Raw genomic sequence first — 19,301 nt, 5'->3', positions numbered from 1 at the left:
GAAATACTACTGTTTTTTCGTCTTAAAAAACGTTATGTGAACATGGCCTAAGACTACTAACAAATATACCGTTTAGTGAAGGCAAGACTTAGCAGGTACAGTATTCTAACAGCTGCCTCAATTGTATTCTTATGAGCAGCTGTCACTATGTGCTCCGCAATATATAAAGCAAAAAATTGAATATAGCACCAATCTCCTTGAAAAGTGGCTTAAGAACTGTGGTCTTTTTATACAAAAAGTATACTATGATTTTCACATATGGTATTATACCATGGAAATCATTAGATACCAAAGGAAGACAAAATATATATTGTCAAAGCTGAGAAACTGGTTAAACCTTACAAAAGTTAAGCTGTATCACATTGCTATGGATCCAACAAACTAAAAGCAAATCTAAAGCATTCAAATACCAATAGCTCATTCCCATTTCTGAGTATTTATTATTTTAACAAATACATTAAAAAGAAAAACTATAAAGTAAGTGATATAAATAGTTTATTTACATTACAGAAAAACATCAAGACAATGTATACTATTTCAAATATATCCATACATATTCAAATATATCTGTAGTACATGTTTTCATTGGTGTAGATTACCACAAATGCAAGGCAACATGTGTAGGTCTTTTGTCCTTGTCTTGACTAATATTAATCTAGTCCAAGGTTCCCTCTGGAAGTTTTGCCATTGTGGAAACATGCTTCAAATTAGCCGTGTCGATGCTCTTGTCGTGTTATCTGAACTGTAGTGGCCTGTGTTTTGCTTTTGCCTGTGGATCCGATTGCTTCTTGGACATTTTCTGCAAGGTACAGTAAACATTTCCATAAATACTTAGTTTTGGGCTAAGACAATTTACAATGTGCATGCATCCACATGTATTCATCTATCGTATTATCTAACACCATCTTATGTTATACATCTGTTCTTTATGTTGTTTTTAAATTAAAATATTTTACATTGTTTACTGATTGTTTACTGTTGTTTACTGATTGTTTACAATAACAGAAATCACTGACAATGGGCAAAAAGGGGTTCAGCAATGAGCATCAAATGTAGATAGAACAAGAACTTATCTATATCATAAAAATCAAAGTCTGTCTGTCTGTCTGTCCTTCTGTCTGTCTGTCTGTCCTCTATAGACTTCCAAACGCCTGAACCGTTTGACCCCAAATTTGGCACACAGATACATTGGGTGCCCGGGAGGGTTATTGCGAAGGTCCCGTCCCCGCCAGATGTACAGGAGGGGAGGGGGAGGGGAAAGAGAGGCGCCCCATAGAGATGAATTGGAAAATCTTCTCACTGCAAACACAGGTGATATAATTAGCTGCAGCAGACACGGCAGCTGGAGCCTTAGCAACCAATAGGATTACTGCTTTCATTTTCACAGGGAGCAATGGTTGCTAGGGAAGCTGCCTCACAACATCCACAGTAATAACTGGTAGACCCCCTACTCCATCTATACAGTACATGTATACAGGGCCCCCTACTCCATCTATATAGTACATATATATACAGGACCCCCTACTCCATCTATACAGAACATGTATATACAGGGCCCCCTACTCCATCTATACAGTACATGTATACAGGACCCCCTACTCCATGTATACAGTACATATATATACAGGACCCCCTACTCCATCTATACAGGACATGTATATACAGGACCCCCTACTCCATCTATACAGTACATGTATATACAGGGCCCCCTACTCCATCTATACAGTACATGTATATACAGGACCCCCTACTCCATCTATACAGTACATGTATATACAGGGCCCCCTACTCCATCTATACAGGACATGTATATACAGGACCCCCTACTCCATGTATACAGTACATGTATATACAGGACCCCCTACTCCAACTACACATTACATGTATATACAGGGCCCCCTACTCCATCTATACAGTACATGTATATACAGGACCCCCTACTCCATCTATACAGTACATGTATATACAGGACCCCCTACTCCATCCATACTGTACATGTATACAGGACCCCCTACTCCATCTATACAGTACATGTATATACAGGGCCCCCTACTCCATCTATACAGTACATGTATATACAGGGCCCCCTACTCCATCTATACAGTACATGTATATACAGGACCCCCTACTCCATCTATACAGTACATGTATATACAGGGCCCCCTACTCCATCTATACAGGACATGTATATACAGGACCCCCTACTCCATGTATACAGTACATGTATATACAGGACCCCCTACTCCAACTACACATTACATGTATATACAGGGCCCCCTACTCCATCTATACAGTACATGTATATACAGGACCCCCTACTCCATCTATACAGTACATGTATATACAGGACCCCCTACTCCATCTATACAGTACATGTATATACAGGACCCCCTACTCCATCTATACAGTACATGTATATACAGGGCCCCCTACTCCATCCATACAGTACATGTATATACAGGGCCCCCTACTCCATCTATACTGTACATATATATACAGGGCCCCCTACTCCATCTATACAGTACATGTATATACAGGACCCCCTACTCCATCCATACAGTACATGTATATACAGGGCCCCCTACTCCATCTATACAGTACATGTATATACAGGACCCCCTACGCCAACTATACAGTACATGTATATACAGGGCCCCCTACGCCAACTATACAGTACATGTATATACAGGGCCCCCTACTCCATCTATACAGTACATATATATATATATATATATATATATATATATATATATATATACAGGACCCCCTACTCCATGTATACAGTACATGTATATACAGAAACCCCTACTCCATCTATACAGTACATATGTACAGAACCCCCTACTCCATCTATACTGTACATGTATACAGGACCCCCTACTCCATCTATACAGTACATGTATATACAGGACCTCCTACTCCATCAATACTGTACATGTATACAGGACCCCCTACTCCATCTATACAGTACATGTATATACAGGACCTCCTACTCCATCAATACTGTACATGTATACAGGACCCCCTACTCCATCTATACAGTACATGTATATACAGGGCACTACAGGACAGGTATACCAAACTGTGACTGGGTAACACCGCCACACCAGACCTGACCAATACCGCCATACTGGGACTGGATAACACTGCCATACCAGACCTGACCAATACCGCCACACTGTGACTGGGTAACACCTCCATACCAGACCTGACCAATACCGCCACACTGTGACTGGATAACACTGCCATACCAGACCTGACCAATACCGCCACACTGTGACTGGATAACACTGCCATACCAGACCTGACCAATACAACCATACTGTGACTGGATAACACTGCCATACCAGACCTGACCAATACCGCCATACTGTGCTGGATAACACTGTCATAACACACCTGACCAATATTGCCACACTGTGACTGGGTAACACCTCCATACCAGACCTGACCAATACCGCCATACTGTGACTGGATAACACTGCCATACCAGACCTGACCAATACCGCCACACTGTGACTGGAGAACACTGCCATACTAGACCTGACCAATACCGCCACACTGTGACTGGATAACACTGCCATACCAGACCTGACCAACACCGCCATACTGTGACTGGATAACACTGCCATACCAGACCTGACCAATACCACCATACTGTGCTGGATAACACCACTATACCAGACCTGACCAATACCGCCATACTGTGACTGGAGAACACCGCCACACCAGACCTGACCAATACCGCCGTACTGTGACTGGATAACACCGCCATACCAGACATGACCAATACCGACACACTTTACTGAATAACACTGCCATACCAGACCTGACCAATACCGCCATACTGTGACTGGATAACACAGCCACACCAGACCTGACCAATACCGCCATACTGTGACTGGATAACACCGCCATACCAGTCATGACCAATACCGACACACTGTGACTGAATAACACTGCCATACCAGACCTGACCAATACCGCCATACTGTGACTGGAAAACACCGCTATACCAGACCAATACCGCCATACCCCCCTCGAAAAGACACCAGATTTTCTGGCAAGTCTGAACAGGAGGGTACTGCCCCTCTGCAAGGTGCTACCCTACACACTAGACCATGGGTGCCTAATGGTAAATACGACCCTGCAGGTATACAGGACACTGACACTTTATACCCGGGCAGCGCCGGGTACATTTTCTAGTAATATATAAATATATATCAGGGGCTATATCAGAACACCTGAAAGAGAAAATGAGTTAAACAGAAAGCGTGTTTGCCAAAAGCAAGCACATAACTAGAAAACATACGGCTTGAGAGAGACACCATTCCAACTAAAAGATAGTGTAGTTATTATATTCAACTATCATTAGGAATACAAAAATAGCAAGAAATGACAGAAAAGTCTCTTTATGTATACCTACACTTTTTATGCAAGTTAAAAAACACAGCAATAATTTTGAAGTAAAAATACAGTAGTATTTTCAACATGATAATGCACTTCATTGAAGTCTATGGAAAATTGGCTGGCGGTGCACACAGAATAGAATAATACTTTGATTATGACCATGCAAAGGCTTTGAGGGACATTTACTAAGGAGTCTAATGTGTGCAACTATTTTAATGGGGATTGGTGTGTATATTGTTCCAATAGCTTGTGACTGATTTATTAACATGTAGCACTTCCATAGTAAATGTATCTAAAAAGTCGCACAAAGTCTCAAAAATGCAAAAATTGTGCAAGCATATTAACCTGGTATTGACCAGACCTGTTTTTGTGACTTTTTAAAAAGTCGCTAATGATAAATCCTGGATTATGCGAACTTTTGGGTGAATACTCAAAACAGGCAGATTAAAAAAAAAGTTGCAACTAAAAAATATTCACCTGTCGAATACTGGTTCATAAATAGAACTTAGACCAAAACTGTGCGAAAAAGCCAATTATTCACCTAAGAATAGGCGCAAAACCCTTGATAAATTTCCCCCTATGTCTTTTTTAGGACAACGCCTTTTTTAGACAATGGGGGAAATTTATCAAACATGGTGTAAAGTGAAACTGGGTCAGTTGGCTCAGGAGCTGTCTGAGCACGGTGAGTCAGCAAAAAGTCTGAGCACGGTGGTTCAGTGGTTAGCACTGTAGCCTTGCAGTGCTGGGGTTCTGGGTTCAAATCCAACCAAGGGCAACATCTGCAAAGAGTTTGTATGTTCTCTCCGTGTTTGTGCGGGTTTCCTCCCAAACCTAATACATAGGTGAAAGTGCTGTGGAATCTGTATGCACTATACAAAGAAAAAAGAGTCTATGAGGAATGAAAAGTGGAATCTGAGTGGTTGCTAGGGGCTACTGGGCCAGTTTCACTTTTCACCATGTTTGATAAATCTCCCCTAATGTCTTTTTTAAGTTGAAAAATTACTATCCATTACAGCCGTTATTAATGATCATGATTATGAATGATGGCCATCATTAAAAAGAAAAAGGTCTGTTTTTCACCTTGAAAACATTTTATGGGAACATAGCAAAATAATGAACCTGCTCATGATTTACCTGATTTAGCAAAATAGAGCCGTGTATTGTTTTATTTTGTTTTATTTATTTACTCAAAATTATAGCCAAATTTGGCTTTATACCGCCATTTTTTTTACACATTTAGGCTATGTTTCCACAACATCTTGGCCACAGTTAAATGATAAAAAAAGGTTCGGGAAACATAGACTTGCATATAGTTTTATTTTAATGGTTGTTAAAATTTTTTGACTATGTTCACACACTGGACACGTTTTGACAATTTCTTTTTGGATGATCTTTATTAGAGGCCACCATTTTTAAAACACAGCAGTGTTTTGGCATCAAAATGATGGCCATCCAAAAAGATGTCAGGTTAAAAAATGACCAATACGACATTCTTCTCCAACATAGGTCCAGCAAGATGCTGGACCTATGTTGGAGTGCAGTGTCATATTGGATTCAATAACATTTAAGATATCATAGGATAGGCTGAGGTCTGACTACCATTACGTGCTATGGAGAGTTGTGCCTTATCAATGGCCGTTGTTTTAAAAAAAAAAAACAGCAATTCTTTGCCATTTAATGACGGCCATCCACTCAATGTCAACAGTGTGTGAACATAGCCTTTCTGTGTTTTCAATCCACTAAAATACTGTGTGTGTGTGCCTTAATATTACATCCATCAGGGTGTTATCTATAGTCTGCTATTGATTTAATCGGTTCTCCTATTTTTATACTAGAATATTAATTTACTTTGAAGAGACCTGTAAATTATACCAGCATCGTTCTACATGTTGTAGATGGATTGGCAATAGATTGACAAGTAGTGCGCTCATTCAACTCCGGATGCAAGTGCTTAAAATAATAACGTAATAATGTTTTTAGTTTCGACTAGTTAGTGTCCACATGCCTTCCCTCTGTAGCTGACACATAGTTTGCTGTTGGCAAATTTAAGACAGGAGAGAATTGTATGTCACTAAAAGTGCCATTGGGGATAAGTTGCAAGATGGGATATGCCTAAAGCAAATGAAAGAGACATTACAAAGCATTCCGGTGGAGTGGGGAAGTTTGTCAAGCGAGGTATAAAGTTCAGTCAACTAGAAACAATAGAAAGGTATATTACTCAGAAAATGTTCCCTGTCATCATAGGTTTGTAGCTACTCAGCAGTGAACATTGATGAGGCTTGCTTGGTTGAACACCGCATAATGGATTAGGGCAGAAAATAAAGTATATGGATTAATGTATATAAACCCTGAGAAAACCATTAATATTTTACAGCGGCTGCCCTGTCTGCTTCCATGGCCCTTAGTACGTAGAGATACATTATGCTTTCATGCCTTTTTTTTGTAACACAATTATTAATCAGATGGGTATTACAAAAATGTTAACATATTTTCTGCAACATCAAAAAAAAATCCTGTTTTGTAGTATATCAGCTTTCACTGTATCACAATAGAGAAAATAGCAATGATAGCTTTTATTACTTGTCTTCGTGAAAAGGAACTTTGTGACATAACACAAATCAGTATGAGGCTATGTTCCCTCACTGTCAGGCTATGTATATACTGATCATTGATCATCATTAGCAACCGTTATTATTGATAGGCAGACGCTAAAACCACGTTGTGGAAACATAGCCTCAAAATGACGGATGCTTTTATTAGATGGACGCCATTTAACATTAATATTATAAAGTAACAGAAACATTATTTGGACTTTCGTAATCAATTACAGCCGTTGGATTACATTATTAGGCTATGCTCCCACAATGAGATTTTATTAAACATGTACATCATTTATGGCCGCCATTATCAGTAGACTTGTTTTTTTCACTCTAAAATCCTGCTGTGTGAAAAACGACTAATATTTATTAATACTTTTATTTTACTGTGTGTGAACATAGCCTTACACTGCCAGCATAATGTATTATATGAGCATTTAGAACAACAAAAGGCTGTGTTCACACAACGTTTCTTTAGCTCAGTTTGAAAAGACGTCCGTTATTTTGAGTCTAAAATGTCATTTAGCTGTCTGGCCTCCCCTTACTGCAATGACTGCTGTTTGCACATTATTTTAGTTTGGGGTTAATAAATGGCCTTTGGGTGTGGCTTAATTGAAAAGTCCATTGAATTTAATAGTAAAAATGGAGAAAGAACGGTGACAAAAGAAAAACTGTGTGTGAACAACAAATAGAAAATGCCCGCTGTTTGCAAAAGACGTCCGCAAATAATGATCATGTTCATTATTTTGACGCCCGCGGTAAAAACCTCCGTTATTCGATACACTGTGTGCATTGGACATCTGTCTTTCCATTGACTTCAATGCATTGCCATTGCAGTCAGTTAAATCTCTACAAAAACAGACTTTTTTATGTGAAAATCGGCCGCCTTTTCAATACTTTTGACGTTGTGTGAACATAGCCAAAATATGGAAAAAAAACATATAAAACTATTTTAAAAATATGCTGTATTTCCATGAAATAAATAAAACATAAAAAGTTTTATGGCTCAGGATGACTGAAGAATAAAAAAAGGTATGGCTCTTAGAAGATGGGAGATGGAAAAAAATGAATAAAGGGTTACTATTGCTTTTCCCTAGCTATCAGCATGTGAACTGGTCATTGTATTTTCAGCACTAACAAGCTATCTCAATATCTGCACGACTGTGTCTTCAAATTTGACAACCTCAAAGCTAAAACAAGCAAAGTAGCTGATGGCATCTTAATGGTTCGCCTGAATAACCCAGTTGACTCAGTAAACGAATGTAGTATCTGATGAATGGATGCACCCTCAATTTATTGACTGTCACACAATATAAGTATTTCTAACATGATCTATACAGACTGTCATCCATCACATTAAATAAAGCACTGTTTACCATGATGTACTATGCAGTCATTCTCTTACAACTGATTTCTCCAGAAATTAAACTGTCAAACCAACTACATGTATAAAGAGCTAAGAATCAGACCACTCGTTTCTTCATATGAGTAACAGGCACCACATATATGTGTAATGGACATTATATTGTCCAGCATAAAATTATACAGTAGATCATTTCCGACTTTTTAGACTAGAATATTTTTTTTACACAGAGCGAACAAAGCCTATATATGAGGTATATGAGGGGTGGTGGCAAGGCATGGAGGAGAAGTGGCCTTCTCCAAGGCATAAAGGAGGTGTGGCAGAGCTTTATTTAATAGTCTTGATAAATGTCCTCCATAGTGTATTTAATAATGATTTTTTTTTTGCAGGGACATAAAATTAATGTTCACAATTTTTTTGCAGACGTTATTTTGCAAACAATGGACACTTAGTTTTAGTTGTTCAAACCCTTTTTTTTCCCCTCTTTTCCCCGTCTTTATTACGAAATTTAATGGACCTTCAAAAAAGAGCCACGTCCAAAAGGACTAGGATATTGTACCAACGGCCATGACTGTAATGGAAGGCGCCAAAAATGTGAAATGACGGACATCCTTGGGTATTATATCAGTCATTTTGAGAGGAAGAATAAGGACAGAAAAAGAAGTCAGACAGAAAAAAGTCACGTGAGCAGAGACTCACTGTGAAAATCTTTTATTTTATTTTTCCACCAAAGAGCTATATGGGGGCTCATTTCTTTTTCAATGTGACAATTTTATTGCAGGTGGGACTTGATTGTTTTTAATAGATTTTTTTTTCTTTCTGGGATGTGATGTGACAAAAAAAAGCATTTTTAGCATTTTTCTTTCCATTCACCATACCTGATCAATAACAATATATTTTTGTAGCTTAGGCATTTTTGCCCGAGGTGATACCAAATATTTTAACTTTATTCTTATTTACTTTTTTATTTGAAGAGGGTGATTACATTTTTATATTAAAAAAACAAAACATTATTTTTTTTTTTGCCCCTGTAGGGGACTTCTATGATCAACTGTTTAAGCCTTCACAGGGAACATTTAGGATTACATTTATCCATTAGATCAGTGCGCTATTCTTAGTCTGGCTATGCCAGGCTGTACCATTAGAGCGGTATCGGCAGCCGTGGAGTCTCGCATGCCCTAGGCTGCCATGACAATAGATCTGTTTTCAGCGGGTGGTAATTTGTTTTAAGATATACTTGTATTTCAAACAAACAGATAATCCAGCATTCTTTGTAGACCATAAAATATTTATTTTTATTGAAATAATAAAAAATGGTACACAACATGGAACATCAATGAAGAAAAATCACTCCATGAAATGGAAAAGGAGAACGAGTGAAACGTTTCAGATATATAAATCCATAAATCCTTACTCATAGGGGGACATTTATCAAACTAATTGCGCCTGTTTTAGTCTAATATATCTAGTTTGCGCTCAAAATAAATCTAATATGAATTTATGAAGCTTTTTTAGACAAGACTATCGAAATTAGATGCGACTTTTTGAATTAGATTTTTTGTTGTTAATTAGATCAAAAGTGCGCCAGAATTCTTTTTTACCTAAATTTATTAACTGCTCAATTTTTTAAAAAGTCGCATATACAGTATTGGCGCATCGCTACGTCTGCTTCAAACCAGGTGAATTTATTAGACTAATTAAAAGACCATTATTTTTAACATTACTATGCTATTAGACAATTTACATAAATTTGACTAAACAAATTAGATTGGAAATTATGCCAAAACATCTTTGACAAAAATTTTGTTAGTAGGTTAGGATCAGAATTCATATATCCAAAATGTCTCAGTCGTTCTCTTTTTCCCCCCCTTCATTTTATGGAATGTTTTTTCCTATTTTGATGTTCCATGTTGTGTACCATTTTTTATGTGCTTTCAATAAATTTCAAGAATTTATGACCTACAGAGAGTGCTGGATTATTTATTATTACTTTTTTTTTGTGCTGTGAAACACCTACACATGCACCTCTGATCAAAGGTGAACAGGTTAATCCGATGTTTTTTGCGTTATATCTCAGTATACACAGTATTTTTGCTCAGTATTTTGGTCAGTATTTTTCAACCAAAACCAGGAGTGGATTGAAGAAAAGCAATGTTCACATGCTACAATAATGTATATAATAAGTGTTGGTATTAGTCCCTATTTTTTCCCTAAAAATTTGTTGTAGTTTTTTGCTACAGCTGCTTTTTGAATATAATATTCCTAGCAATCTAAGAAGTTTATAACAAATAAATGTGATTTTTAATGTGGAGTCAAGAAATGAATACATCATCTGCTTGTTTTAATTTCAGTTTTCATTTTCGGCTTTTCTGATTTGTATTACATTATTTTGTGTTTGCCCTCTTGGGCCAATTTTCTCCTTTTTAGTTCAGTTTAGTTTAAATTTTTGTCAAATCTCCTAAAAATATTTTTAAAAACTATGAGGATTTTTTGGTATGGGGCTCAAAAACATTTGATTTTAATAAAAACATTATTAGGTCATATTCACATGGCGTAAGACACTGACGGCTCCGTGACCCTCCGTATGATCTTCTCGGACGCTGAATTTTAATTTGCGCCCGCATCCGAATTCCCCCGCTGCACATAATGGAGCATGCGGCCTGAGCAATACGCTCCATTGTGTATACTGACAGGTTTTCAGCGTCCGCTATTCAATGAATAGCAGCCGCAGAAAACTGACATGTCAGGTTTTTGCGGCGCTGCTAGGGATCCTGGCCGGAGTACATACTATGTGTATACACTCCGTCCGGGATTCCCTCGGCTGCAGCACTAGATGAGTTCTGTAGTATTCACGTCCGTTGTTGCTAATCGGCAACAACGATCGTGATTACTATGGAACTTACATAGTGTGAACATAGCCTTAGAGATGAGTAAAGTGAATTTGGCAAAGCAAAATTTGTTGCGAATCGGGCTGTCAATTTGCTTCATTTTGTGAATTGAATTCCCGGCCACTCGTTAAGGAAATTGATAAAAAAAAAAGGCGGCTGCACATGCTGTCTGAAGCGTCACTGGGCGGGAGAAAGGGAATAACCATAATCCCTAGTGCCTGTCATATCAGCTGCAGGCCCATCTATGGTGTCAGCAACCCCCACCTTCTATATAAGGTGGTTCGTTTACGGAGGTGGCCAGTGGGCTGTATGTGGAGGAGAGAGCAGGATCACAGAAGGAAGTTAGGGCAGAGCAGGGAGAGACAGAGTGATTTACAGACAGAGAAGAGAGGAGAGGATGGGACGGCTGATTGTGGGTGATCTTTTATTGCAGCTGTCAACCAAGTGTCCAGTTCACCAAGTAACTGGGTGCCTATAGGAATTCACTGGGACCAGTGAATACACAGTCAATATTATTCACGCAGTGGGCACTGTAAACTCCTGTAAACTCCTATTACCGGGATCAGTGAACTGAGTGGGCGCCTTCCATAATCAGTGGTTGCACTCCACTCCTACTGTGTTAAACCAATTTGGTTTCAATACAGAACTAAGTGTGCACTTTACATTATCAATGCTTGCACTCCACTCCTACAGTGTAATACAAGTTGAGTTGCATTACTGAACTGAAGGTACGCCTTATGTAATCAGTGGCCGCACTTTGTTCAATTAAGTCTTTTCTCTCTTTGTTTCATGACAAACTCTGGATGGTAAGTGAAATCTCCCTTGGTGACTGGGCATTATGTACCTTTAAAAATCACCTGAGGTCACTGCGCTAGGGAGCGCTCCTTCTCTGTCTCCTTTTGCCACACTAAGTAGTTAAATGGGTATTTCCTTGATAAAGCGAGTTGTACGCGAAACATGCGTCGGGGATTCACCTATGGGTAAGCGATAGCTGCATTTTGGATAGATATTCTCAGGTTATGTTTGTCTGCGCTTTAGCAGCCCTGAGGCCGTGTGGATACACTACATGTGCGTATACCTATGATGTAACACGCTTACCCGAACTTGTCTATGTGATTATGTGACTTTTATACTGTGGTATCTGTCTGCCTTTACTGGATCCTTTTTGTACTTTAACGTTATGAGATTTTTAATTATGGTAATAAAAATTATATTTTTAAAAGTTTAGCTTTGTAGTGTATAATTGTTCTGTAGGAAAGCTATCATATGATATATTGGACCAAGTAAATTGTGGTTAATTAATTCTGTTAAGCAGAGACCAGAATAAGTATTTAAGTGTCCATTGGAACTATTGTTTATAATATATATATATATATATATATATATATATATATTTTGTAGACATGTCACTGGTAAAGTGTTCGAGGGGGTGTACATCTCACCTAGGCTGATACATAACGTGAGATGGTAAGTCCGGAAGAGGTCGGTTGCTCAGCAGTGATATGCTGCTGAGTTATTATTTAATTTTCCGGGCCGGATTTACTGGAATGGCGGATAGGTTGGTAGTGGGATTTGCCATTCCCTCCCCCTCGATCCAGTGTGGGTTTTGGGATCAGGTGAGCTCTGATCCTAATCAGCCTGAGAAGGCAAAAGGTGTGCTCAGTGTGCAGGGGAGGGCTCTCAGCCAGGAGTGAACAGCCTGGATGCTGTGTTTGGTGGGAGCTTGGAATACAGCCGCTGCTGAAGCCTATTCACACCCAGTGATGTTGCTTATCCAAGTGTCAGACAGGTGACCTGCATGTTTAGTAAGTGTTGTTGCTGTATTTCTGTTTGCTGGACTGTTTATGATACAAATAAACACCAAGCTCCTGTTTTACGAAGCCAAGTCTGTTGTGAACTGTGTCCAAACACACCTTCCCCCCGGGAAGATCCCTACAATTGGTGGAGGATGTGGGCAAATCAGTTGCTAGGGGCAACAATGTGCATCAACTTGGCTACAGCTGCTTATGTCCTGGGTGAAGGCTGCGGCTTCACTCTAAAAACAGTCAAGTAACATGGAGGAGATGATGAAGCAGTTAATGCAAGTGAGTCTGCAACAGCAACAAGCTCTGACAGTCGCTAACTCGCGCCATGAACAGACGATGGCTCAACAACAGAAACTCATTGAGCACCTGATAGCAAAGCAAGAGGCGCCTGCAGGTGCTAATCCACAGCCGGTGGCAGCAGCCGCGCCAGAGACTTTGTCTGTGAGAAGAGCTGTGAAGCGAGCGCTGCAAAAGATGACGGCTGATGACGATGTTGAGGCCTACTTAACTGTCTTTGAGCGTGTGGCTGAGCGAGAAAAGCTACCCTCCACTGAGTGGGCAGAAGTGATTGTGCCCTATTTAACAGGCGAACCTCAAAAGGCCTATTATGACCTCAGTGAGCAAGAGGTCAAGGACTATCCTCGGCTAAGAGCGGAGATACTTGCCCGACTAGGAGTTACTGCTGCTGTCCGTGCCGGGAGGGTACGCAACTGGAGCTACAGTCTGAACAAATCAGTGAGGTCCCAGATATATGACCTGATTCATCTGGCAAGAAAGTGGTTGGAGCCAGACACCTCTACTCCTGCCCAGATCCTAGAGTGGGTCGTGATGGATCGCTACCTTCGAGCACTTCCTGCTGATCTACAACGCTGGGTGGGACAAGGCGACCCTAGGAGTGCCGACAAACTTGTCAACCTTGTCGAGAGGTTCCAGGTGACCGAGGACTACCTCTGTGATGTTCCTGCAGCACCTTCACCTCCTCGGAGTGCCAGACCTGTGCCTTCAGCTGGTAAGAGACTTCCATCTATTGGGGGAGTGTGGAGGGGTGCTGATAGAGGGAAGACCGCTCAGGCGGTGTCTCAAGGGCAAAAGACTGGTGATGGTCCCAGGTGGCTAAGTGGCCCTAAAAAGGACTCCCTGCCAAGGAGACCAGGCCCTATCCAGTGCTGGAGATGCCATGAGACGGGACATGTGTCTGCCCATTGCCCTCTTACCCATGAGCCCATGGAGTGTGACGCTAGCTGGCGTCAGTCGCTATTTGCGGAACCGTCTTTTGTTGCAGTCACTGGACTAGAGACTGAACCGCAAGTCTGCAACATTATTGTCAATGACTTCCCTGTTAAGGCGTTGCTGGACTCAGGAAGCCTTGTCACCTTGGTGCATGCCAGTCTGGTGGCTGCCGACTTTGTGCCAGAAAGACATATGAGCGTGGTATGCATACATGGCGATACAATGGTTTACCCTATAGTACTGGCTAATGTCGGGACTGAACTAGGCACTGTACAATATGAAGTGGGTGTGGTTAAAAACCTTATGCATAATGTGATATTGGTTGCGTGATTTTCCATTGTTCTGGGCTCTATGGGGAAAACAACAATCCCCTGAAAGAAGTGAGGATACCCCTAAGTCTATTGCATTACCCACAGTAAATGATAAAAATGTACAGGATGAAAATGATGCTTTTCCTTTGCAGGTCCTGGCTGGTGAGGAAGAGGCTCCTCCCACTTACCAGAATGTTCCAGACTTAGAGGTGTCTAGAGATAATTTTGGTACTGCACAATTACAGGACCCCACTCTCAAAAATGCGAGAGAACAGGTTGCGGTTATGAATGGGGTACCTCAGGAACCAGAAGCTAAAAAAAAGTTTCCACATTTTTCTATGACTAATGATCTCTTCTATAGAGTCACTAAAATTAATGATGAGGTTGTGGAACAGCTTCTGGTGCCTAAGTCGTACCGGCGTCAGGTACTCGACATGGCCCATAATCATGTCCTTGGGGGCCACTTGGGGATGGATAAAACGCAGGAGAGAGTCCTCCAGAGGTTTTATTGGCCTGCGATTTATGCTGACATAAAAAAATACTGTGAGTCGTGTCCCACATGTCAGCTTAGCGCCCCAGTGTCGCATTTCCGCAGTCCTTTGGTTTCGCTCCCCATCATAGAGGTACCTTTTGACCGGATCGCAATGGACTTGGTGGGTCCCATTGTAAAGTCGCCTAGGGGTCACCAGTACATTCTAGTTGTATTAGACTATGCGACCCGCTATCCTGAGGCTGTACCCTTAAGAAACACTGCATCTAAAACAATTGCACGGGAATTGTTTTATATGTTTTCCAGGGTGGGGATCCCCAAGGAGATCTTGACTGACCAAGGTACACCATTCATGTCGAAAGTGATGAAAGAGCTATGCAAACTGTTTAAAATCTCACACATACGTACCTCTGTGTATCTCCCACAGACAGACGGGTTAGTGGAGAGGTTTAACAAAACACTGAAACATATGTTGAAGAAAGTGGTGGAAAAAGATGTTCGTGATTGGGATCACTTATTACTTTACCTGATGTTTGCTATTAGGGAAGTGCCCCAAGCGTCCACAGGGTTCTCTCCCTTCGAATTGGTCTATGGTTGTCACCCTAGGGGTTTATTGGATATAGCGAAAGAGACATGGGAAAGTGAGTCCACCCCATACAAGAGTGTTATAGAGCATGTAGCACAAATGCAGGACCGTATAGCCACTGTAATGCCCCTAGTAAGGGAACACCTCCAGAGGGCGCAAGAGGGCCATAGCAGAATTTACAATCGTTCTGCAAGAATCCGGACATTCAGCCCAGGTGACCGGGTCCTCATACTTGTTCCCACAGTAGAAAGCAAATTCTTAGCAAAATGGCAGGGTCCCTATGAAATTGTAGAGAAGGTCAGTGAGGTCAACTACAAGGTACACCAACCAGGTAGAAGGAAGCCTTTTCAAGTTTATTACATAAACTTGATCAAGCCCTGGAAAGACAGGGAATCCTTGGTGGCGACAAATCCTGTTGGTCATCGGTCACCACCAATCCCTCCGGTCAAGACTGGTGACACCCTATCAGTGTCACAGAAGCAGGAAGCTAAGGAGTTCCTGCAGAAAAATAAAGACAAGTTTTCTGACCTTCCAGGGCGTTCGCATCTCATTAGTCATCATATTGAAACTGAGCCTAGAAGCAGAGTAAACCTCAAGCCCTATAGGACACTAGAAGCACGGAGGGAGGCGGTATCATCCGAGGTAAAACGTATGCTTGACCTAGGAGTCATTGAGGTGTCCCAGAGTGAGTTTTCCAGCCCGATTGTGCTAATCCCAAAGCCCAATGGAACTTGGAGGTTCTGTAATGACTTTAGAAAGTTAAATGAGATCTCCAAGTTCGATACCTACCCCATGCCCAGGGTTGATGAGTTAATAGAAAGGATGGGTAATGCCAGGTACATAACTACCCTCGATCTCACTAAGGGCTACTGGCAGATCCCCCTCACTCCTGAGGCTAGAGAGAAGACTGCATTCTCCACCCCTGATGGACTCTTCCAATATGTAGTGATGCCATTCGGGTTACATGGAGCCCTTGCCACGTTTCAGAGGTTGATGGACTTGATTCTGCGACCACATCATGATTACTCCGCTGCCTACCTCGATGATGTGGTAATTTTTAGCCCCGATTGGGAAAGTCACCTCTGTAAGGTCCAGGCGGTGTTAGATGCCATAAGTGATGCAGGGTTAACCATCAATGCAGAGAAGTGTGCACTAGCCTTAGAGGAGGCCAAATACTTGGGCTACATTATTGGGAGGGGGTTAGTAAAACCACAACTAAATAAAATTGAGGCAATACAGAATTGGCCTCAACCCCTCACAAAGAAACAGGTCAGAGCTTTCCTGGGTATTATGGGCTATTACCGAAGGTTTGTGCCAAATTTTGCTTCAGTTGCAGCCCCACTAACTGACCTGACAAAGGGTGCGAAGTCCGCAATGGTGACATGGTGACTCCAGAGGCCGAGAAGGCTTTTCAAAGCCTTAAGTCTGCCTTGTGTCAACAACCTGTGCTAGTTACCCCTGACTTTAGGCGACAGTTTCTAGTACAGACAGATGCCTCTAACACAGGGTTAGGGGCCGTTCTCTCACAGGTCGTGAATGGCGAGGAGCACCCGGTGATGTACTTTCTAAGCCCCCTATTCTAAAAAAGGTCCTCCAACCACCTTCCCTTACAGAGGACCTACTGTCTACTTCTGTCCCCCCTTCCCTGGCACAGCCTTCTCTCACGTCTCTATCCCTGTGCCCACATAGTCTGTGCCATCTCATTCTTCATATATTTTAGTAAAGGCATGACCACATTGAAAACAGCCCTATTTCCCCTTTAAAAAACACACAACTCCAATGCTTTAATGGTGATCTTTCATGGCCCAAATATTTCATAGGACATTACAGAACCTAGACATAATTGTCACTACAAAACAAAGGAAGCAAAAGAGCAGGAGTGTGGCAGAGTCAGTGAGTATATTGCTATTCTTATTATTTCACATTTTAAGCCTATACAGTCTCATTATAGCAACACAAAAAATCCATTTAATACCAAAGAGATTTGCAGTCCATATCATGTAAATGTCACAAATTATCTCTTTTGCCTTTTATTCAAATCATCAGCCGCAGCATGGCTGAGGAGACGGTGGCCACACAGGAACATTACTGTGATTTATATTTATTTTTAACAAGCCTTTTTTGCTTCATATACTATAGTAAACCTTTTACAGATTATTCATTTAATGTAACTAGCTGAACCATTCCTTGCTCTTATTTTTCCTTTTGGAATGAGCACTCAGAGCTTCTTCTTGCTTAAACAGTTTTATGGCAATTTTGTTCCTATCCATAGAGGAAAACTAATAAAAGACATTTATAGTATAATATAATGAAGGTTAAACCCATAAAGCATGGGTAAACGCATGGCATTTAAAACCTTTCACATTAAAAATATTTATGCTGCTCTTTTTTTCTGAATCCAGCCACATTAGTAACAAAAGACACAGAGTTCACAGATAAGTCTGCAATGCCACCTACTTGCTCAGGGCTGATGTGTGGAACTGCAATCTCACAATTATCAGCTGCCAAGCAGAGACACATTGTAGATAACTGCCGTGACTTACAACATAAATATAAGAGACAGAAGGAGAAAAAGAGGGATACAGTGAGAGACAGAGAGAGTGAGAGAAGCAAAGGCAGAGAGCAGTGTGACACAGAAAATGCAAGAGACAGGCTGACAGAAAGGCTATGTTCACACGTTTTTTCATCTTCGTTTAAAATTACGTCTGTCATTTTGAGTCTAAAATAACGGACGTTACTTAGCAGCCTGACCTCCCCTTAGTGCACTGAGTGTTTGTACATTATTCTAGTTTGGGGTTACTAATTGGACTTTGGATGTGGCTTAATTGAAAAGTCCATTGAATTTGATAGTAAAAACGGAGACAGAACGGTGACAAAAGGAAAACTGTGAGTGAACTAGAAATAAAAAATGTGCACTGTTTGCAAAAGACGTCCGAAAATAATGATTATGTTATAACGTCCGTTATTCAATACATTGTGTGTATTGGACGTCTGTCTTCCCATTGACTTAAATGCATTGCATTGCAGTCAGTTAAATCTCGGTAAAAACGGACGTTATTTTAAATATGAAACTCGGACGCCTTTTTAATATTTTTGACGTTGTGTGAACATAGCCAAACAGATGCAGAGAATAAAAGAGAGACAAAGAAATAGCAAGAGAAATGGAGATGCAGCAAAAGAGATAGAGGAAGATGACGAGAGAAAGAAAGAGAGAATGAGAGAGACAAAAAGGGATGAAAGAAGAGATGAAAGAGACATAGAGTGGGAGACAGATGGAGGGGGAGAGAAAAGCTATATACATGTGTTTCCACACTGGAGTTAGGAATCCGTTCCAATGTAACTGAAACCATGTCCCTATTTCTTTCCCAATAGCCACACAATGTTTAAGAGGTACTCCGGAGAGTCACGTTTTTTTTGTTTGTTAATACATTGCTTAAATAACCTTATATTACCTTGTACTGTAATGTCATTAAAATAAAAGTGAATATTTTTTTCTTTATATACATCCACTTCTGAGTGGCAACAGAAAAGGATAACATTTGTGTTGGGAACTGTAGGGTTGTAAAAGCCCTGCAGTTCACAGTCCCCTGCTCTGATTGCACACTGCTACACAGCACTGTT

At 40.7% G+C, this 19,301-nt stretch overlaps 1 protein-coding gene across 1 annotated transcript in view; it reads right to left on the bottom strand.

The window, feature by feature from the left end:
* Nucleotides 1-478: 478 nt before the first annotated feature.
* The window catches only part of TMEFF2 (transmembrane protein with EGF like and two follistatin like domains 2), a 481,080-nt gene continuing 462,257 nt past the window's right edge, over nucleotides 479-19,301 (bottom strand). The window contains exon 10 of the mRNA XM_069985346.1: nucleotides 479-799. Within this exon, the coding sequence (XP_069841447.1) occupies nucleotides 703-799 (97 nt within the window). The 3' untranslated portion in view covers nucleotides 479-702. The remainder of the gene's footprint in view (nucleotides 800-19,301) is intronic.

This window comes from Dendropsophus ebraccatus, chromosome 9 (genome assembly GCF_027789765.1).
Source record: "Dendropsophus ebraccatus isolate aDenEbr1 chromosome 9, aDenEbr1.pat, whole genome shotgun sequence".
Classification (NCBI taxonomy): Eukaryota; Metazoa; Chordata; class Amphibia; order Anura; family Hylidae; genus Dendropsophus; species Dendropsophus ebraccatus.
The sequence above is the reverse complement of the archived record's forward strand: the minus strand, read 5'-3'. Positions and strand labels throughout refer to the sequence as shown.